A 22,461-nucleotide genomic window follows, 5' to 3' on the forward strand; every position below is an offset into this window, starting at 1 on the left:
GCTGTAATCAGACCTGTCATGGTTGCTGGCATCATCTACCACAACCAGCCCAATACAACTGCCAACATCCTCCTCCACCACAGCCAGGCTTGGTGCAGCTGTTGACCACCTCCTCCACCATTGCTGTCCTGTGACTCTGAGGCTGGAACCGAAGTGGCTGTTGACTTCCACTGCAAGGGCAGGCTCCGTTCTGATCTGGTAAACGCAGACACTGCAAATTTTTTTTGGGGGGGGGGGATTTAAAACCCCCTATATATTTCAATTTTGATTTCTGATTTTTCTGCAAATCTCCCAGACTTTTTTGCAGAAAAATCCATTTAGAGCATACATTTATTGAAGTCTTTCATTATTTTACTAACAGGAATTTGTCCCTATGTAATCAGAACAGGAAATAATAATGGCCTATTTCACAGAAGGATTCTAGATCTTTCTGTACATTCACATAGTACAGAAATACAAAACTTGCATGTAGTATTCTTGTTCTAGTATGCACCATAAATACAATTGGTAACATCGTTATTCCCTTGCTAGCTGCCTTCAGTGGATATGCAGAAGTATAGCTGACGGATGGATAAAAGTGGTTAAGTGAGCAAAACAGTTGCCCTGTACCTTCCCTTTAACCTGCTTTGCATTTGCCAAAGTAGGCTCTCCTTCCCATTGGTCATAGATAATACTTCTTGATTTCAGCAGACCAACCTGCTAAACACGAAACCTTGCATCACCTTTCCTGTGCAAGAACAAGTAGCCTGTATTGGTCTAGAATTCATGAGCTGTAGTGCAGGCTTACAGGCTACAGTTACTGCACAAATCTCTATGGTGTTCTGGGCAGGGATAGTCTCTGTTGTTCCGATTAAGATTTTCATCCTTGGAGCGAGAACTGGCAAGGAATTTTTGGAGAAGGCTTGTTGTGTATGTGTGCTTGCCAGTTCAAAGGAAAAAATTAAGCACAGGGGAATGAGCTGTATGATGAATCCATGCATGGGAGAACACAGAAGAATTGCATCTGGAAGGATAACGTGTTTATTACAGTGTGTGAACAGGACAGAAATAAAGATAACAGTGCTCCGCTTGAGATAACAGTGATAGTGAATGCTTATGAAATGTAGTTTATGTTTGGTTGCTTATATATGTACTAAATTTCTAGTCCACCTAATTGAGTCATTGAGACTCAAAGCAGATTACACAGAGTAAGTTAATACAATTAATACAAAGAGACATCTAATAAATAGACAAATAATAAAGACAAAATAACAAATAATAAAGACAAAGAGACATCTAATAAGCATGGTACTAGGACTAGGATTACAGAAATCTGAACAAGAATAGTGTATTATGTATGATACAGAGTGGAGATACATTACAGGAAAATGGTATTAGAACTGCAGGAAACAGTGCAGCAACTGCAAGGTAATATATTCAGCAAATAGGTATGTATCCTATATATAGTTGTATAGTCTGCAGTTCCTTTTATTTTATAAACCATTCTGTTATAGTATTTGCCTTTCTAGAAAAGCCCTCCTGAACAATTCCATTTTTCATAATTAGTGGAATGACAGAAGTGTGGTAGCCCTCCTGACTTTCTTAGTCAGGCTGTTCCACAAAGTGGGGCCACAGCAGAGAAAGCACATGTCCAGGTGGTTTATTGTTCTTGCTGATTTGCAAGAAGGCCGTGAAAATATGAGTGAATATAAGAGGAGAGGCAGTCCTGCACACATGAGGGTCCAAGGCCATCGGGGCTTGGTATGTGATTGTTAGTACCTTGCATTAAACCTGGTGACTGATGGGTAGCCAATGGAATGACTGCGTAATGGGTATAGTATGCATGCTGCATGGTAATAATCAAGTTACAGGATTTTGCACCAACTGGAGTTTCGGAGTTATCTTCAAAGGCAGAACCATGCAGAGTGCATTACAGTAGTCTCATCTTAAGTGTTACAGTGGCATGGATTCAAGTGCTAGATTGACGGAGTCAAGGTTGGGGGCCATCTTCTAGGCACAACAAAGTTGAACGTTGAAAGAAAGTACTTTTTGGTTGCAGCAACTTTCAACCAATATAAGGTTGAAAGAGGATGAGGTTCTGATAGTCCAATAATGTCTATTAAAGCAAAATGAAATATGAAACTTAGTATAGAGAACAGTACAAATACTTGGCCATGCAGTGGGGTATGGCAGCCAGAGTCAGACTAGGGTCCTAGAGGCACAGGTGCAAATTCCCACGCAGCCATGACAGTTGTGGCACGTCCATCCACCAATTAACCTGCCTCATAGGATGGTTGTCATGAGGACAAAAGGCAGGAGGAACCATGTGTGGCACCCTACATTCCATAGGGGAAGGGAAGAATAAAATGTATAGCTAGCTGAAGCCTACATTCTGGGGGGGAAACAGCTCTGATTCCAAATAGATGTCAGGAATTCATAAGTAGGAGCTGCCAGTATGGATGTAATTTCTTTTTCCAAGTTGTGTAAAGCCACATTCCTGTGAACACAAATAATTAGTTATTGGCATTTCTGTTATCTCCTTGATGACATTGGTTTTTTCTTGTATAATTTAAATATTTTAAAACAAGACTGTGTAAGGTTAAGTGTGGGGGAGAGGAGACTGTAGTCAATGAAGTTGCATGGAGAGAGCCTACAGTTCTTGGCTTCATTTTCTGTGATGTTAATTGGTCATCATGACTTCAATCCAGGGCATGTGCAAGCATTGCCCAGATTCAGATAATCAGTAATAGTGATAACCAGTTGTTGGGGGAAGGAGAGCTGGTGAAACTAAATCCAGCCATCTACTCTTTCCTCCCCACTGCTGTTTGACAGTATCACTGTTTTGCTGTATGGGGTGTATGTGTGGAAGAATATCACTTGCACTTTCTGCCTATGAACTTAACACTATCCCAGGGGTGTCCAACATGTGGCTTACAGGACAGATCAGGCCCCCCAGAGGGCTCCTATCAGGCCCGTGAGCAACTTACTGTCATCTGCTTCCTTCTGTATCTCAGCTTGCCTTGCCAGGCTTGCTCAATCTCACAGGAGGCTAGATGGCCATCTGACAGAAATGAAGATCCTGTGAATTTAGGGGGAGGTGTTTGTGAGTTTCTTGCGTTGTGCAGAGGGTTGGACTAGATGACCCTTCTAGCTCTGTGATTCTAGGAGCTACAGAACAAAGCCTTTAGGGAGGAAGGGGGTGGGGAGGGAGAGCTTGCTTTGCTAGGCTCTCTCAATCACACAGCAGAGCCAAGCCTCTCTTTCTTCTGTTGGCTGAGGTTCCTCCCTCTCCTCATCTTCTGCGGAAGGAGGGAAAGAGCCAGAGCTTCCTTTGCCCGGTTCCCTTGATTCCACAGGAGAGATACAAAGAAAGCACCTTTAAGATCAACAAAGTTTTATTCAAGATTGATCTTTTTGCCTTGCCACAGAGATAGAGAGAGAGTATTGTTGGCTAGCTATGCCAGGGCTCTCCTAGGTGAAACTGGATTTGCCTTCCCCTTTTCTCTGAATTCATGCCTTCATGATCCACTCTTTCTCAGTAGGAAAGCAATGCGAACTATTTAAATGAGGAATAATAACAAACCAGTAAGATGGATTAGGCTGAGAGTGTGTATCCAGACCAAATTCAACCAAGCACATTTCCTTCTTGGACTGGGAATTTTAACGTAGGCTTCCCATATAAACAGGCTGATGCTGCCCACTATATATTACTGTCTCTGTATTATTGCGCTGCTTTATAGGAGTTGTAGTTTTTCCCTGGGGAAGACTACGGTTTAGTAGACACATAGCCCTCTTGTCTGTGTCATGGCGCCTTCACATGTTCTTAACCAGCACATGAAGCAACATATATACAAAAGCTCACAATGCCCAGGCATTTCATGTTTTCCTCTGGGTGTTGGATTCAAAGCATTCACCATGAGATTTCTGTAATGAATGTCAATAAACCAAAAGTATGTTTGCAGTTTTTAGATGCACACCTGAAGAACACCTAGGCTTCCCAATCCCCAGGTTCCAGCTGGGAATTCCCTTGTTTTAAAGGCTTCTCCCCACCCCCAGCCAGCTGGCCGGCGGGGGAAGCTCCTCCCCCACAGCCACCCTGTACCTCTAGATCTTGGGCAGGACCTGCAAACAGGTCCAGTTTTAAATTGGAGCAGGAAGTACTTCATGGGGAAGGGTTAGCAACAGCAGACCTCTTGAGAGTGCAGCCCCTCTGTTTGTTTTGTTTTCCTTACGGACAAGTGAGTGTGTGTGTAAAAGTTTCAAAAAGATTGGACCAGGGGGTCCGATTCTATGAGCCCCAAAAGAAGGTAGCCCTATCCTTCATTATTTCCTATGGAGGGAAAGGATTTAAAATATGTGTGGTCCCTTTAAATGTGATGGCCAGAACTCCCTTGAAGTTCAATTATGCTTGTCACACTCTTGCTCCTGGCTCCGCCCCCAATGTCTCCTGGCTCCACCCCCAAAGTCTCCTGGCTCCACCCCCAAAGTCCCCAGATATTTCTTGAATTGGACTTGGCAACCCGAAGAACACCAGATTGCTGTAACACAGACATCATCTCCAGATTTTGATGCAATAATTTAGAACAAGAGGTCTCAGTTATTAGCGACTGTTAAATATACAAAATATTGCAAGCGTGCTAATATTTCAAGCATGTTCTATTTTAAGTTTTTTTTAAAAAAAAAAATTAATTGTGTTTGTGTCTGTCCTTTATAAAATTTATATCTCTGCTACTGGCATGTTATGACACACATGGTCCAGCCCAGCATTTAGATCAGATCTGGTCCTCATAACAACACCCCTGATTTAGAGGGTTGTGGCCCTCTCACCCATCCAATCACCCTGGACCCAATCCACTCACCTAGGTGGAAACTGGTGGAAGCAGGGCCTTCCTATGTGCCCTGCCTCTTCCCTTTTTGGGCCAGCCTCTACAGTGTCTCACTGGCTTTCCCCGCTAAGGGTATGGCATCAACCCTGCTGAAGGTATGGCATCAACCCTGCTGAAGGTATGGCATCAACTGCTGCACCCCTGTGCCCTCCTTCCTGGGCTAGCCAGCATTCTTGGCCTTCATGGAGTCTCTCAGGCTGGCCCAGTCAATTACATAATCCCCCCCAGCTGGGTTGCAGAGCAGGTTCCTGGGCCACACTGGGACCAGAGTAGCTCTCACCCTGGCCTTCACTGGCAGTTTCTTTCCAGGCATAGACCAGCTGGTCATTGCACTTCTTCCCCAGTGTGTGTGTAGGTGCCCACCCCACTCTTCCCTGGCCTCAGCTTTGCCATCACAGCCTATATTGAGATTTATTTATTTATTTTAGTAAATTTCTATTCCGCCCATTCCCCGTAGGGCTCAGGGTGGAGTACACCATATAATAAAACAATAAAATACAATAAAAACAGGGAGGTGGGATTGCTGTTGAGGCCAGGAGGAAGCTGGGGCCCTAAGCAGTCTTGGACCTTCAGAATTTAAGAGCGGACAGTAGGGTATTTCAAACCTGGGGCTGGCCCAAATGTAGAATAAAGAGAAACTCCTACCTGGAGTCAGTGCCCACAAATGTAGATTCTAAGACTGTAAGCATTAATACTGTAAGTAATAATACTGAATTCAGTTTCAGACTATGCAATTCATATACATTTTATGTCATGAACAGATTTTTCTGTTTTGTGTTGGTCTTGTGTAGGGGAAGAAAATGAATATATCTAATGTAAGCAGAGGATGTTTGAAAATTCACTCTGCTTGTTTGAGCACATACTGTTTTTGAAGTTTATAGCTTTGCAGAGAATATGAGCTTTAAGGAAGGATTTGAACATAGTTATAGCTACTTATAAAAGTTCAGTCAGAAGGAATCAAATGGAAGAATTGGTGAAATGCTTTGATAGAACAGGAGAATTTGAAGTGTGGAAGAATGATAGACCAATTACTCTGCTGCTAATAAAAAGATATCAGTCTAGCATCTCTTAGAGACAGATGTGAAAGCGGATTCAAGGAGTAGTTGTCCCATTTCCAAGTCCTGATTGTTTATTCACAGGCTGTTCTGTTTCTTTTCAGACTACAATTTTCCCCTTGCCTCCCAGAAGGCCTTGCCTAAAGGAAATGTGACACAGACAAAAAAACAGTGGGAAGTGCCTGCTGTTCATCAATCGAGTGATTCTGCTGAGCCTGATTCTGAAACACCTTCCACCAATACCCTTGAGGAAGAGGAAGGCCTTCTCCCTATAAACCAGTCAAAGGAAACACCTCAAAGCAACCAAAGACCGAAGGCCATTTTTCCTGAAACAACTGGCCAGGACTCATTGTACTCCATCCTTTTGTCCACAGCCACCAACAGAATGAGTGCAGGTACTGAGGTTGCTCTAGATAGACAAGAAGAAGAGTCTGCCCCTGAGCATGCTTCCTCAGGCTTTGACTTAGGGAGCAGCATGGGACCCAGTCTTTTGCCTCTGTCCTCCTTTTTGTCAGTCACTCCGGAAGGACCACAGGGTGTCTCTGAGGTCCCTTTCAAGAGCACTTCAGAAAGTATAATGACTGTTGTAGGAGCAGGAAGGGAACTAGCCAAGGCTACAGCAACAGCAGCCACAGTGAAAGCTGATATTCAAGAAATGGAGGCCACAACAAGAGGGGAAGGGCACAAGCCCACAGCAGGAGCTGGACTGGAACAAGCAGATTCCACAGCAGAGAGAGCATCTACAGAGTCCACAGAAACAGCTGAAATGGAGCAGACAAATGAAGACTTTCTAATAACAGCATCTCATGGGGATAACTTCCAAGGAATGGAGACTGTTTCCAGGACTCCTGGCAACCCATCAAGTCCAAGCTCTTCAGTTGACTGGACTGATAAGCCAGCTCCTACTCCTACTCCTGCCCAGAACAGCACAAAGCAGCCAGTCACAGCAACTGCTACTGCAGAACGGAGCTTTGTGACACAGACTGAAGATGTCCATATGGCAGTGTTGTCTACCGGAGTGCCCTGGAGCTTGCCGCAGGTAGTGATGCCAGGGTCAGATATGGGAGTGGTACTTACAGATATAACTTAACCCTATTTCAAAGACTTGGAAGAGATAACATCATAGAAAATTATGTTATACTTCCTATATGCTGGAATGGTATTCGTATACCTTTCATTTTTTAAGTCAGTCAGTGTTTTAGTAGTCAAAAAAGGCATGAATCAGGGATACCACACAGGAATAATTATACTTTGATGATGAAGTTCAAGACACTAAATTATATATCCTGTGAGCAGGAAATTCAGAAACAAAGAAAGTAAACAATAAAACAGCAACAATGGCTTGTGGTAATTTCATAGAGGCCCATTAACTACACATCTAGGAAAAGTTTTTTTGTACAGTTCCAGAGCTGTAAATGTTACCTTTGCCATGGGGGCTGCCACTGCAAGTGGCACTGCCATGGCAAATTCTTCATCCCACTCCTTGCCATGATATTTGGAAGTTCTTCCCTGTTGGAGGACCTATATCACATGGTGAGCAGCCATGATACTACTATCAGATGCCAGGAATTTAGAGGAAGAGAGTCTAAACAGTATAGTAGAAATGGCAAGGATAGAACATTCACTACGGTACTGTTTTGGGTAGGGTGACCATAATGTCTGAAGGCCAGCCAGGGACACGTGGGGGGGGGGGAGGCAGGGGTGGTGCGCGCGAAGCGCGCGCGCCGCCGGAAACAGGAAGTGACGTCACTTCCGGTGACAGCATGCCACCACAGGAAACAGGAAGTGACATCACTTCCTGTGACATCATTTCCCCCGCGTCACCTGCCGGAAATGGGAAGTGACATCACTTCCTGTGACATCATTTCCCCCAAATGACATCATTTCCCCCAAATGCCACTGCCGGAAACAGGAAGTGACTTCACAGCACTTCCTGTGACATCCCCAAAAATCCCCCAAATATCACCGCCGGAAACAATTTTGTTCTGAAATCCTGTATATACTTCATCAGTATATGGGATAAGGCACTTTCTCAACTGTGCTGCATAATGCAGCCTATTTATTTTGTCCTGTTTGCTCTGTTGGCTCTATCTGCGCCACCTTCATCACTTTCGGGGTGTGGATCCCCCAGTGGGGTGGTCTCCCGACTCCCTCCGCCGGCTGTTTCTGATAGCCCTGCGCCCCCTCTTTCATTTGATATGTGTCCCGTGCGGGTGCCACCCTCCCGCCGGGAGATGCCGCAAAATGAGCCCCCTTGAGGCTTATGGCGGCAGGGCTCGGGGGAAGCGAGCTAGACTGCTGTTCTTTTGAGGGGTTATAGAGTGTTTCGAGCCCGTCCCTGTGGCATCGGTCCCATCGTTGTGCGGCCCAGGGGGCCGGCGCAGCGGCACGCCGAAGCAGCCTGTCACTAATAACACAGGTCGAGATGCAGGACAGGAACCCGGAAGTGACCGACAGGCTGCTTCAGCGTGCCGCTGCGCCGGCCCCCTGGGCCCCACAATGATGGGACCGATGCCACAGGGACAGGCTCGAAACACTCTATAACCCCTCAAAAGAACAGCAGTCTAGCTCGCTTCCCCCCGAGCCCTGCCGCCATAAGCCTCAAGGGGGCTCATTTTGCGGCATCTCCCGGCGGGAGGGTGGCACCCGCACGGGACACATATCAAATGAAAGAGGGGGCGCAGGGCTATCAGAAACAGCCGGCGGAGGGAGTCACGAGACCACCCCACTGGGGGATCCACACCCCGAAAGTGATGAAGGTGGCGCAGACAGAGCCAACAGAGCCAACAGGACAAAATAAATAGGCTGCATTATGCAGCACAGTTGAGAAAGTGCCTTATCCCATATACTGATGAAGTAAATACAGGATCTGAGAACAAAATTGCACCAGAAGACACAAACACAAAGCTCCCTTACACTGAATCAGTGCTTGGGTCCACCAAAGTCAGTATTATCTACTCCAGTCACAAACACAAAGCTCCCTTACACTGAATCAGTGCTTGGGTCCACCAAAGTCAGTATTGTCACATAAGAACATAAGAGAAGCCCTGTTGGATCAGGCCAGTGGCCCATCCAGTCCAACACTCTGCGTCACATAAGAACATAAGAGAAGCCCTGTTGCATCAGGCCAGTGGCCCCTCCAGTCCAACACTCTGTGCCACATAAAAATATAAGAGAAGCCCTGTTGCATCAGACCAATGGCCCCTCCAGTCCAACACTCTGTGCCACATAAAAATATAAGAGAAGCCCTGTTGCATCAGACCAATGGCTCATCCACTCCACCACTCTGGTCACATAAGAACATAAGAGAAGCCCTGTTAGATCAGGCCAGTGGCCCCTCCAGTCCAACACTCTGTGTCACATAAGAACATAAGAGAAGCCCTGTTAGATCAGGCCAGTGGCCCCTCCAGTCCAACACTCTGTGCCACATAAAAATATAAGAGAAGCCCTGTTGCATCAGACCAATGGCCCCTCCAGTCCAACACTCTGTGCCACATAAAAATATAAGAGAAGCCCTGTTGCATCAGACCAATGGCTCATCCACTCCACCACTCTGGTCACATAAGAACATAAGAGAAGCCCTGTTAGATCAGGCCAGTGGCCCCTCCAGTCCAACACTCTGTGTCACATAAGAACATAAGAGAAGCCCTGTTAGATCAGGCCAGTGGCCCCTCCAGTCCAACACTCTGTGTCACATAAGAACATAAGAGAAGCCCTGTTAGATCAGGCCAGTGGCCCCTCCAGTCCAACACTCTGTGTCACATAAGAACATAAGAGAAGCCCTGTTAGATCAGGCCAGTGGCCCCTCCAGTCCAACACTCTGTGTCACATAAGAACATAAGGAGGGAAGGGAAGGGAAGGGAAGGGGAGGAAGGAAGGGGAGGAAGGAAGGAAGGAAGGAAGGAAGGAAGGAAGGAAGGAAGGAAGGAAGGAAAGAAGGAAAGAAGGAAGGAAAGAAGGAAGGAAGGGGGAGGGAGGGAGGGAAGGAAGGGGGGAGGGAGGGAAGGAAGGAAGGAAGGAAGGAAGGGGGGAGGGAGGGAGGGAAGGAAGGAAGAAAGAAAGAAAGGAAGGAAGGGAGGAGGGAGGGAAGGAAGGAAGGGAAGGGAGTGAGGGAAGGAAGGGAGGGAAGGAAGGAAGGAAGGAAGGAAGAAAGGAAGGAAGGGAGGAGGGAGGGAAGGAAGGGAAGGGAGTGAGGGAAGGAAGGAAGGGAGGGAGGGAGGGAGGGAGGGAGGAGGGAGGGAAGAAAGGAAGGCTGCCCCCCGCCCCCCCGCTTTCGGCCCCCTTACCTATTTCCAGGGCGGCGTAGAGTCCAGCGGCGGCGGCGGCGAGTCCTGTGGCGGCGGCCTCGCGGCGAGGGAGGGAGGGAGCTGCCGGCGCTGGCCTCTGGAGGCCTCCAGGGACCAGCGCCGGGCCTCTCCGCTACCGGCGCTGGCCTCTGGAGGCCTCCAGGGACCAGCGCCGGCTGCTCTGCGGCCTCTCCGCGGCCTCCGCTGGTCCCTGGAGGCCTTCCAGAGGCTCTGGAGGGCCTCCAGGGACCAGCGGAGGCCGCGGGGACGCCTTCGCTGGTCGGCGCTGGTCCCGGAAGGCCTTCCAGAGGCTCTGGAAGGCCTTCCGGGACCAGTGCCGGGTGCTCCGCGGCGTCCCCGCGGCCTCCGCTGGTCCCTGGAGGCCCTCCAGAGACTCTGGAGGGCCTCCAGGACCAGCGGAGGCCGCGGGGACGCCTTTGCTGGTCGGCGCTGGTCCCGGAAGGCCTTCCAGAGGCTCTGGAAGGCCTTCCGGGAGCAGCGCCGGGTGCTCCGCGGCGTCCCCGCGGCCTCCGCTGGTCCCTGGAGGCCTTCCAGAGCCTCTGGAGGGCCTCCAGGGACCAGCGGAGGCCGCGGGGACGCCTTCGCTGGTCGGCGCTGGTCCCGGAAGGCCTTCCAGAGGCTCTGGAAGGCCTTCCGGGACCAGCGCCGGGTGCTCCGCGGCGTCCCCGCGGCCTCCGCTGGTCCCTGGAGGCCCTCCAGAGCCTCTGGAGGGCCTCCAGGGACCAGCGGAGGCCGCGGGGACGCCTTCGCTGGTCGGCGCTGGTCCCGGAAGGCCTTCCAGAGTCTCTGGAAGGCCTTCCGGGACCAGCGCCGGGTGCTCCGCGGCGTCCCCGCGGCCTCCGCTGGTCCCTGGAGGCCCTCCAGAGACTCTGGAGGGCCTCCAGGGACCAGCGGAGGCCGCGGGGACGCCTTCGCTGGTCGGCGCTGGTCCCGGAAGGCCTTCCAGAAGCTCTGGAAGGCCTTCCGGGACCAGCGCCGGGTGCTCCGCGGCGTCCCCGCGGCCTCCGCTGGTCCCTGGAGGCCCTCCAGAGACTCTGGAGGGCCTCCAGGGACCAGCAGAGGCCGCGGGGACGCCTTCGCTGGTCGGCGCTGGTCCCGGAAGGCCTTCCAGAGGCTCTGGAAGGCCTTCCGGGACCAGCGCCGGGTGCTCCGTGGCCTCTCCGCGGCCTCCGCTGGTCGCTGGAGGCCCTCCAGAGTCTCTCCACGGAGAGGCCTCCACCACCACCGCCGGGCCCCGCGTGCGGGCGGGGAAGGCGGCGAGTGAGGGAGGGAGCGTCCCTGCGCGTGCGCAGGGACGCTCCCTCCCTCACTCGCCGCCTTCCCCGCCGGCGCCCGCGGCCCACCGCCTCCGGGGCTGGCTAAACCGGGACCTTTAATGGTCCCGGTATAGGCAGCCCGGGAGGCGGGATTGGGTGGCCAGAACCGGGACATTCCCGGGCTCCCGGGACGGTCTGGCCACCCTAGTTTTGGGGTATCCTTTTGTTGTACAAAAACAGCTCTGAGTCTGGGATTTTATTTTCACATTGAAATCTTGACTTTACATTTGGCAAAAGTTAGTGAGAAAGAGAAAGTTTTCAGATTTTGTCTTTGAAATACATCTTACCACTATAGCCAACACCTAGCAGCTAATGGTAGTGCGTAACTGTGCAGTCCTAAGCAGTGGAAATTCTTTTTAGGATTGCACTGTAAGAGATTCTTTATGTCCATAGAGAATGTCCCTCCCCCACCCCAAGACAGAACTGTTGTCATTTTATCTTTTTAAACTCCCTGCTTGTTGCTGAGCCCCATGGCACAGAGTGTTGAAGCTGCGGTACTGCAGCCCTAAGCTCTGCTCATGACCTGAGTTTGATCCCCGGTGGAAGCTGGGTTTTCAGGTAGCCGGCTCAAGGTTGACTCAGCCTTCCATCCTTCTGAGGTAAAATGAGTACCCAGCTTGCTGGGGGGAAAGTGTAGATGACTGGGGAAGTTAATGGCAAACCACCCGGTAAAAAGTCTGCCATGAAAAAGTTGTGAAGGCAACGTCACCCCAGAGTTGGAAACGACTGGTGCTTGCACTAGGGGACTTTTCCTTTCCTTGTTGAGGTACCTCAATCATACTTCTTAATCTGTTAATGTTATATCTGGTTAAACATGCTTTATTCTGAAGTAGAAATTAAGAAAATAGACTTTATCAAGCTTTTATGCCAAGCATGAACTGATTGTCAGTATCAAGGAAACTGGTTGAGGTGATCTGTGGTTCTTTAAAGACACATATTTGACACATTTATACCTTGCACTCTCAGCACAAACTCAAGGCAAAGCTAAAATATAGATAACAGATCTACTAGAGACCCACATGATTTTTTGTGTGTGTGTGTGAAGATGCCCAATATGGTGGTTTCATAAATATTAGCTAGTTATGCTATTTTCAGAATTGTGAACTGTGCTCAGATTAAGGTTCCAAATTCTAGGTTGAGAAATTCCTGGAGATTTGTTGATGTTGAAAATATAAGTTTGGTGAACAGAGGAACCTCAGCAAGGTATAATGCTATTTGGTTCACTCTTCAAAGTAGCTATTTTCTCCAGGGAAACTCATTTCTGTTTTCTGTAGATCAGTTGTAATTCCGGGAGATCTCCTGGCCCCACCTGGAGGTTGCCAACTCTAGCTCAGATTGTGGTGTAATTCTGCTTACCTCTTCTGTTAAGCAAAGAGCCAATGTGTTTCTAGTATTGTTTTAAACTCGCTCTGTCCTGTTGAAAGTTGTTTCTCATCTGCTAGTTCAGAACCAATGCTTTTTGGCTGAGTAAAAAATTCCTGTTCACACAAATCCATCAGTATTTCTCCCAGACTGATTTAAACTGTTTACTGGCAGCTGGATCCTACAATGGGCCATGTGAGCCTCAAACATTTTGCTGCTTTTTTCAGTTTTCCTTAAAGGATTTCTTGTTTGGATTCAGAAAGTTTGCTGCCTGTTCGGGGTTCCACAAGGGCAGATCTGAACCTGAGAAGAAAGCAGGGAGTGTAAGGAAGATACAGAAATAACATATACACTCTAAATAAATTACCAGCATTCCTAATGAAAGTCTGCAAGGGCATATTTCAGATACAGCTGTGAAGTCTAAAAGTGTTATGAAAGTTTCTCTTGGCTCCTCTGTGGAATCTCTGTTGCTATATTATTTAAGATGTCCAGAATCCTTGTCTAACACAATGGGTTAATTATGTGTGTCTCTCTCTTAACTCAGTCCTGTCTGGAAAACCATGGATGAGTAGTTGTCCATACTGGAGTAAGATGGCCTGCCCACTTTTTATATGATGGATGTGCTTAAGAACATTTAGTGCTATTTGATGAGAATGTGGGCTTTGTGATGATCCATTCACTCAAATCAGACACATCTTTGTACAGCCATGGAATCTTAGCATTCAGTTCCATCTGGAGAATTAAAATGCAGACTTAACTTGTCCAAAAATCTCTTGATGAGTAGCCTAAAATGCCTCATCATCTTATTGTACTTGGTAGAATAGACAAAGGACAGAATGTGCAACAAAAATATGTAGCATTCCCTCCTAAAGAGATGATTCCACTTAACAGCTAGAACATGCCTTCATAAAACTGAGAAACAAGAAAAACGTTGCTTTCTTATCCCTCATATTTTATTAGGACAATACTTTACAGCATTTGTGTCATGCTTTCGTGAGTTCAAAACACTTCTCATACGTTATCTTCAAATCTCTACAACTCTATATTGTGGATTTGGGGAGTGGCATTGAGGCCAAGAGGAGGGTTAGTCTAAGGCCACCAGATGAATTCATGGTGGAGATGAGATTTGAATCAGTTTCAGTCACTTTGGTCACTATATTACACCAGGGGTCATTTTGGCTCTTTATAAAGAGGTTTTATTTCAGAACATTCACTTGGAGGTGGGGAAAATGAATCCTAATTTGTTGTTCTCACACCACCCAATTAAGGACAGGATGTTGGGAAAGGAGATTTCTTTTCAATATAGTTTTAAATGTGTCTCCTTGGAACAGCTTTGAACTTGAATGATACAAGTATAGGAGGTGTGAGTGAGTTTTACTTCCTGTCTTCATGCATATTATTAATGGCATCATCAATAGAGTGCTACCAATTAGAGTAGACACACAGGGCTAGGAAGACCAGCAGACTGACTTGGTTCAAAGTTCATAAGCGACAGACTTGTACTTCTTTCCAAATCATTTCCAACTAAACTCAGGGGCAGTTTTATGTTTTTGTTTGTTTCTTTCCAGGTGACCTGTAAAGACTGGAGCAACCTGGCAGGAAAAAATTATATCATTCTGAACATGTCTGATAACATTGAGTGTGTGAGTGGCTTGCATTTTTATTTCTATAATTCAGTGTATTTTTATCCCCACCCATATATATAATCGACACAAGAGAATTCATTCAGCTAAACATTACTAAATCAGCATGGAAGCCATCCATGAGGAAATAGCACACTGCTCTGGGGATATCTGAAATGGGTTTTTGAAAGCTTCTTTGGATGTGTGAGTCTTGCTGTTTTTCACATCACATAGCTGAGACTTGAGAAGGTGTACCTGTGTGTCTGAAAAGTAACATGAGAAGCAACCCTGTGGCTGGCCTTTCTAAGCAATTACAGTGATGTCACAAGAGATAGTATAAAATAATACCCTGGTGCTTCCATAAGTGACATTAGATAGCCATGACCAGAGCTGTACAACACAGGGCCCAGGGATTGCATGGCTAGCCATGTTTGATTATAGTGAGTCAGATCCTTGATTAAATTCAATGACTCACTTGCAGTATGTTTCGGGGTGTGAAGAAAAAACCACAAACGAACTTAGTTGACATCCACAAGCTTAGATAGATGTAACTCTCTGGGACTGCTAGCTATGTAATGAAAACGTAAAATGGCTCTTCTAAAGATTTTAGTTGTATGGCCTTTGTTTGTGGGCAAGTATTTAAAAAATTGGAGTGGAGGAACATCTTTTTCCATTCTACTCTGGCAACAGACCAGAAAGAGAAAATGATTGACAAGCCATTTTCCGCATGGTCCATCAGTGACCCTAGACACGGAACAAATTTTCCAGACATTGGGTTGTTTTCTCTTTTTGGGTGATTACCTAAGAAGATGTTGCTTTAGGATTTTGCCTATTTTGCAAGGTTTTATTTAGCTGAGAATAGATAGATCTACACATGTTGTAGCACTTGAGCAGTGATGAGTACTTTGTCTACAATAAAAACAGAACTGCTACAGGCATTCTGATCAGTTAAAATAGACTTGACAGAGAGATAGATGGTGTCTTCCATCAGAGAAAAATCCAGCCCACTTTGTTGGCCGTAATAATTGTCTAACAAAGCCTGAGGAGAATTACTATTGTTGTTGTTGTTATTGCTAGCACCAGGCTCAGGGTGATGTACAACATTAAAAAAATACATATATATAAAATCAGTTACATTAAAAAATTACAGACCCTGATGGCATCTTTAAAGTGCTCTTATTCAGTCATTACATCACATGGGGGTGGAGGGATCCCCCCAAAAGGGGGTGGAGAGGAAAAAGGTGCCAGCACGGCAACCATCTCTGTCCTTATATAAAGGTTTAGTGGAACATCTCTGCCTCACAGGCCCTGCGAAACTGTAAAAGATCCCACAGGGCCCTTATGTCTTCTGGCCGAGCATTCCACCAAATCGGGGCCAGGACTGAATATAGTTGTTTTTTTTTGGGGGGGGGGGGTTTACTAGTAGTTACAATGCTGCTATTTAACATACCTGGGAACAGAAAGCATTCATCCTTTTCTTTGCATATCTCAGTGATGATGCTTGAACTGAAGGTGTGTGTTTTCCCAATGTGATTGTTTCAGAGTGCCAGCCTGCTGCCACTAAATCTTCCTTAAGTGCCTCTTTTGCTTCCTGGTTATCTTGTTTACTATCTCATGTCTGTTAACCAGACACAGTCCTCTAATCCATTACCCCTTCATCAATCCCATAAAGCTGCAGTTAATTGATGATCCAAAGTCTTTTTCCTGTTAAAGATTTCCATTCACCTTAAGAGCCTTTGATGGACTATTTAGATAAACCAATCTTTTAAAACATTGCTGAAGTCCTTTAAAATCTTGTTGTGAAGATGACACACAATCAGACTCTTCATAATTCTAAAAATATGCAGCAGACATCTGGGCCTAGTGCAGATCTTTTTCTAAAATTCTGGACCTACTTCATCTCCTGCGGCGATGCACCTTTTATGTTTTGTCAGAATTCCCCAATATATTCCTGCTACTCTTTCCTGTCTTTCACATTGGTCATTGACACAGCTATTCAAAACTGGGCACAACTCTGAATTTACAATGGGAACAAATCCTCACTCCCTTGTAAGCTACAATGCTCCTAGAATTGTTTGTGTCGTGTTTTGGTTGATTGTGTGTAGACATAAAATTTGGGCCACAGTTCTAACTGTGTGGTCCGGAGCTTGTATCGTCAGAGGGGGAAGCATTACACCCACACCCATTCCACTCTCCCCTTCTGTCAGAGTGCCTGCCCTGACATAGTAGCATAAGTTTTCATCAGCCTGTACCCATGCCCTTTGCCTAGAGACATAGGGCAGATAGGCCTTTATGACTCAAGCCTGACTCCTCCTTGTCTTTTCCGATTAGGCCTGTGCTTGCCCTGAGTGCTTGAAGTTGCTATGACAACCTGCAGAGCTAGCATGTATTAATAATCTGGGTGGCCTTTGGGTTGGCACGGCAACTGTGAACAAGAATAGAAAGGCAGAAGTGGAAAAGTGGGAGAAGAACTGCCAAGTGATATACAACATATCAATGCGATGGGATTCCCTCTGTCTGACCTGCAGTTTGAAGTCTCACCTTCAGCTATGGTTATTTGCCTTTTAAAAATGTTCCTTAGTTATATCTCTTCCTTCTTGCAAAGAACTCTTTGGTGGTGTTTGTGGGATAGGCTTCCCAATCCCCAGGTCCCAGCAGGGGATCCCCCCTTTTTACAGGCTTCCGCCTGCCCCCAGCCAGCTGGCCGGTGGGGGAAGCCCCGCCCCCACAGTCACCATGTCGTTTTAGAGCTCCTGCAGGTTTAGAAACCTGCAAAAAGGTCCGTTTTTAAAATGTGTGCCTTTAAGGCTGAGCAGGAAGCAGGAAGGGCTTCATGGGAAAGGGTCAGTAACACTTTCGTCAGAGAACGGCCCCTCCCTTTCTTTTGCTTTCGTTTTCAGAGCAAGTAAAGTTCTGCAGGAACAAAACCCAGTAAGTATTTGTGTGTGTGAGAGATAGAGGGGGCAGGGGATTCCTTGGTTTGGAGGCCCTCCCCCCGCTTTAGAAAGCGTGAGGGAGGGGGAGGGAAATGTCTACTGGGCACTCTATTATTTCCTATGGAGAACAATTCCCATAGGGAATAATGGGGAATTGATCCGCAGGTATTGGGGGCTCTGGGGGGGCTATTTTTTGAGGTAGAGGCACCAAAGCTTTAGTTTAGCATCTAGTGCCTCTCCCCAAAATACCCCTCAAGTTTCAAAACGATTGGACCAGGGGGTCCAATTCTATGAGCCGCAAATGATGGTGCCCCTATCCTTCATTATTTCCTATGGAAGAAAGGCATTTAAAAAGGTGTGCTGTCCCTTTAAATGTGATGGCCAGAACTCCCTTGGAGTTCAATTATGTTTGTCACACCCTTGTTCCTGGCTCCACCCCCAAAGTCTCCTGGCTCCGCCTCCAAAGTACCCAGATATTTCTTGATTTGGACTTGGCAACCCTATTGTGGGATCCAGGCACATTCCGGCCGGACCAATACTGATTTAGCTTCGACCATCAAACATCTTCACTAGCATTCTCTGGATTGCTGTATAAGCAGAAGTAACACCATACTTTACTTTATTTCAGGTGTGTGGGAAAAACTGAGCTTTCAGGGAACTTCAGAGGAAGGTTCCATTACTCTTCCCCTAAATTGTGGAGTAACTTTCCCATCTCAGTATCTATATATTCTGTAATTGGACAATCCAGATTCTTCATGCAGAAACCTCAAATTTTACAACCAGATTCTATAAAGTGAATTGAGCACTCTTTTGTGTAACCATGACAGCTGAAATATCTAATCACTTTATCCCATCCTTCTTCCAGGGAGATGTAAACATTGCATGAATACAAGAAAAGTCTTGCTGGACCAGACCAAAAGTCCAACTCTTTTCTACCTGAGAAGCCCCAGACTTTTTTAGGCATTCCTTGTAGGACAGGGGCTCCAACCCCTTGATCATTTTGGTTGTCCTTTTCTGTGCTTTTTCCAACTCTGCAATATCCTTTTTGAGATACAGTGACCAGAACTGTACAAAGTATCCAAAAGGAGCCACATTATAGCTCTATACAAAAGTATTACAATATTGACCATTTTATTTTCCATTCCTTTTCTAATAAGAACAATCTACTGGTGATCCCCAGCTCAAAAGACGTTTGGTTGTCCTTGGCTAGAAACAAGGCCTTTTCAGCCCTGGCTCCCACCTTGCGGAACTCTGCCAAATAACATCCATGCCTTGCAGGACTTAATGCAATTCCACCATGCTTGCAAAGCAGAGATATTCCACCAGGTTTTTGGTTGAGGATAGCAACAGATACCAACCATCCTTCTGACACTCCCTCCCCCCTTTTCCTACTTCTTCTCTACCTTGCCCACAAGGCAGTGACACAATATGAAATTGAAATTTTAGCACTATCTTGGAATGTTTTAAATTATTTTTTAAATTAGTCATCATAGTAGTAATGTTTTTATTACCATTGTTCACTGCCCTGAGCCTTGTGTACTCAGGGGGGAAGATGGTCTATAAATTTAAATTATAAATAAAATAAATAAATAATTCCCAGCACAGCCTTTTTTACCACTGCGACACACTGTCAACATTTTTATAAAGCTTTTTGATCACATCCCCGAGATCTCTTTCCCTCTCAATCTCAACATGTTCAGACTGCATCGGCATATATATAAAGTTAAAATTTTTTATTTCCGTATGCATCACTTTCCACTTGCAGCACTGAACTTCTCAGTGTACCCTAGAGGCCTAGCTTTGAGATCCTTGTTTCCCTGAAAGTTTGTGTTCACAGGTATTTTCTACCAATAGGCATACTGCAGGGCAGTACCTGAATTCACAGTATTTGTTACCCTCTTTTTAAAATGTCTGTTCCTGTTTCAGGAGGAGTTTCGACTGGAAAGGGGACCCCAGTTGCTGGCTCTGGTGGAGGAGGCTTTCTCCAGATATGAAAATGGCTTGCAACACCAGTGGTGGATCTTCCTCAGCAAACCCAATGAGAATGACAAACACCTGCTAATGACTTTGGCTGGAGAGCACGGTAAATGTGTTTGAAAAGGCAGTGAGGGTTGGTTCTTTTTAGAAGGGGGCTTTTAAGGGCATCTTGCAGTCCTTTGGGTGACTCCAAATTTCCCCTGAGAAGATCACCTCCTCCGTTGCTTTCTATCCCACTGATTATTTTGTCACATGAAACTGATAAATCCAATAGCATCTATGAATAAATTGTAATCTTCAGTGCAAATTAGACCACACCACCTGGCCTGGGAACATGTGGCTGCCGCATGGCAGTTGGGCCAGCTGGAGCCCTAGCCAGCCCAGCCGGAGCTCCGCTCCTGTGGGCACTGGCAGAAAAAAGCCCTGGTAATCCCTCTCATGTTCTGACCTGGATAGTCTACTCTCATCAGTTCTCAGAATTGTTTAGGGTAAGAATAGTTTAGTATTTGGATGAGAGACTGCCAAGGAAGTCCAGGGTTACGATGCAGAGGCAGGCAATGGCAAACCACCTCTGAACATATTTTGCCTTGAAAAGCCTATGGGGTCACCACAAGATGACTGCAGTGTGAATGCACTTTCCACCACAACTGTCCTCATAATTCCCACAAGCCCACAATTGTGATTGCATTGTAATTCCACAGTTTTTGTGGGAAGCAGCTGCTGCTTTTGGTGGTAGTTGTGAAGCAATGGTAACGTAATTGTAGCCTGAGTAAGAAAGGATATAATGGAGATTAAGAGCCAGACTAGACAACAAGCCACATTCAGAGTCTTCTGAAATGAAGCAATGGTTGGCTATTAACCTGAATAGATCAGCAGCAAAAAGCAGGTAATGTTTAAGCATTTCAATTCCCCTCATCGTCATAGTGTGGCTAGATTACATGTGCAATCTATGGTCTACTTGCAGAAGGTGGGGAGAGGCAGAGGAAGGGACCTGATTGCATCCCCTCCCTCATTGTTTTGCCCTAGCCTTAGCTAGTTAGCCCCCTTCTAAGAATCCTGCATGTCTGTTCACATGCTGGGGAAGAGATTTGCAAGGTGATATGATATACATTACTGTTCCAGTTTCCTCTCCTTTTCAAAAGTTAATTTACTGAAATATGTTGCTGGAACATTTGTTTGTTTTTCTTCTTTGAGTACAAGCCCTTAGGCCTTGAGTGCAAAATGACTTTGAGTACAAAAGGCAAAGAGCATCATAAAAGTGTGTCAGGTTTCCTCTGCAATAAAGTGGTTCTTTAAAGGGTGATTTTTCTACATCTTTGGTATGAATCAGTATTAGGCATGGGCACAAACCAAGAAAATGGTGGTTCATGTTGGTTCATGGTCCATTTGGTCACTCAAACTGGTGGTTCACTTGCTTTCCTGAACTGGTTCATGATTTGCTTGCTTTGGTTTGGGAGGTGTACAACAGCCGCCTTGCAAGTTAGAGACACTAAACTCAGTGGGAGTCTTCAGCAGACTCTCCTCCACCCATCCTTCAAGTTTGGTGAAGATTGGATTTCAGATGTCTGAAGTATAGCCCCCCAAAGCAGGTGCCCCCAGGAAAGCTTAGTTTCAGCTCTCACAACAACTAACTCTTCTCTCTTTGTGCTGCAAAATGAAAGCAGCAGAGTCAGGGTGTCTACTTCCGTAGAGCAAAATGGGAGCTCTGTGATTGGCTCCCAGAGCTGTCAGTCAAGGTATGGGATATTGCAAAGGGTGTTTCTAGGGCTCCCAGAAGTCCACTCCCAGTGTTGCCTAGGATTTGATTGAATCGGCACCAGGCTGTCTGGAAAAATAAAATTCAAAAATGAACCAAACAAACCACCAAGGAAAAAAAGGTGATTTGTTTCTGGTTTGGGCATGGCGTGACCAAATGAACCATGAACTGGCCTAGTTTGTGCTTGAACCACGGTTCGTTTTTCAATTCATGCCCATCTCTGATCAGTATGTTTTTTCATTCATGGACATTGGTATCAGGATGTCTAGTGGTCCTAGATGAGTGCTCTAGCAAGACTTTCAATTGGAGCAATTGTCAGTTATTTTGTTAGCTGCCGGAAGAAGGGCTCTGGGTCCAGTCTTGTGGACACAAGTAATTTCCATCCTGCAAAGTGATGATTTCACTGGCTTCCCTCTTTAGCATTTGACAGTAAGAGAAAAAAAAACAATTGGAGAACAACACTATAGTTGCTCACATTCTACATTGCTGTGGCCAGAGCTTGCTTGGAAACCCACCGGTTTCAGAAAAAAGCTATCTGAAAGCTGACAACCAGTTTCTAGATATTTCATGATCAGAGAATGATTACAGATTTTTCTTAAATGGAAAGGAAACTGAGCTTATAAATTGTCCACTGACCATCAATTCAGTTGGAGTACCTGGGTATTTTGAAATCTCCAAAAAACACTGGCAGTATGTGGCAGGTTGTGGTTGAAAATATATTAAAAGACTTGATGATGGGACACTCACTGAAATGTTCTGAATTCTTCTGATCATATTTTAAATAAATATCAGTGATGGAAAGAAAAAAAAACTCTAATCACATCCTTTTACCTGCCCTTTCTTATACCCATCATATCAGCTGTTAAATTTGCTTTTGGATCCTAAAACATATCTGCTTCTGTAATAACAAATAGGTATTGCCTGTAACTACTGTGCTGTCACAAAGGAGATATTGTTTCAGCATAATGTTTCTCCTGACTTGTACATAGTCTAAAGAAGAGCACCTTGAACTAATACTTCTATTTTTCTGCCGCTGTGTTTCTTCTCTTAGGGGTTGTCCCAACCAATGATGTTCTCCTAGCACTAGATGACATGAGGAGAAATTTAGCTGAGGTAAGAACCTTCAAATACAGTGCAGATAGTTCCATTCCACTGACCACTTGGGAAAGAAGTAACCCAACCTAGCTGGACTTTAAGCCCAGAACAGGTAAACAGCTGGCTCAGCAGTTTGTTGCAAAATCTCTTCATTCTTAACCAATAACTGC

General features: G+C 46.0%; 1 protein-coding gene across 1 annotated transcript in view; it reads left to right on the forward strand.

The window, feature by feature from the left end:
- PODXL2 (podocalyxin like 2) overlaps positions 1-22,461 on the forward strand; it is an 82,843-nt gene that overhangs the window by 55,627 nt on the left and 4,755 nt on the right. The window contains exons 3-6 of the mRNA XM_060239689.1: positions 6,025-6,959; positions 14,474-14,548; positions 19,390-19,546; positions 22,248-22,309. Coding sequence (XP_060095672.1) covers positions 6,025-6,959; positions 14,474-14,548; positions 19,390-19,546; positions 22,248-22,309 — 1,229 coding nt within the window. The remainder of the gene's footprint in view (positions 1-6,024; positions 6,960-14,473; positions 14,549-19,389; positions 19,547-22,247; positions 22,310-22,461) is intronic.

This window comes from Heteronotia binoei, chromosome 5 (assembly GCF_032191835.1).
Source record: "Heteronotia binoei isolate CCM8104 ecotype False Entrance Well chromosome 5, APGP_CSIRO_Hbin_v1, whole genome shotgun sequence".
Taxonomy (NCBI): domain Eukaryota; kingdom Metazoa; phylum Chordata; class Lepidosauria; order Squamata; family Gekkonidae; genus Heteronotia; species Heteronotia binoei.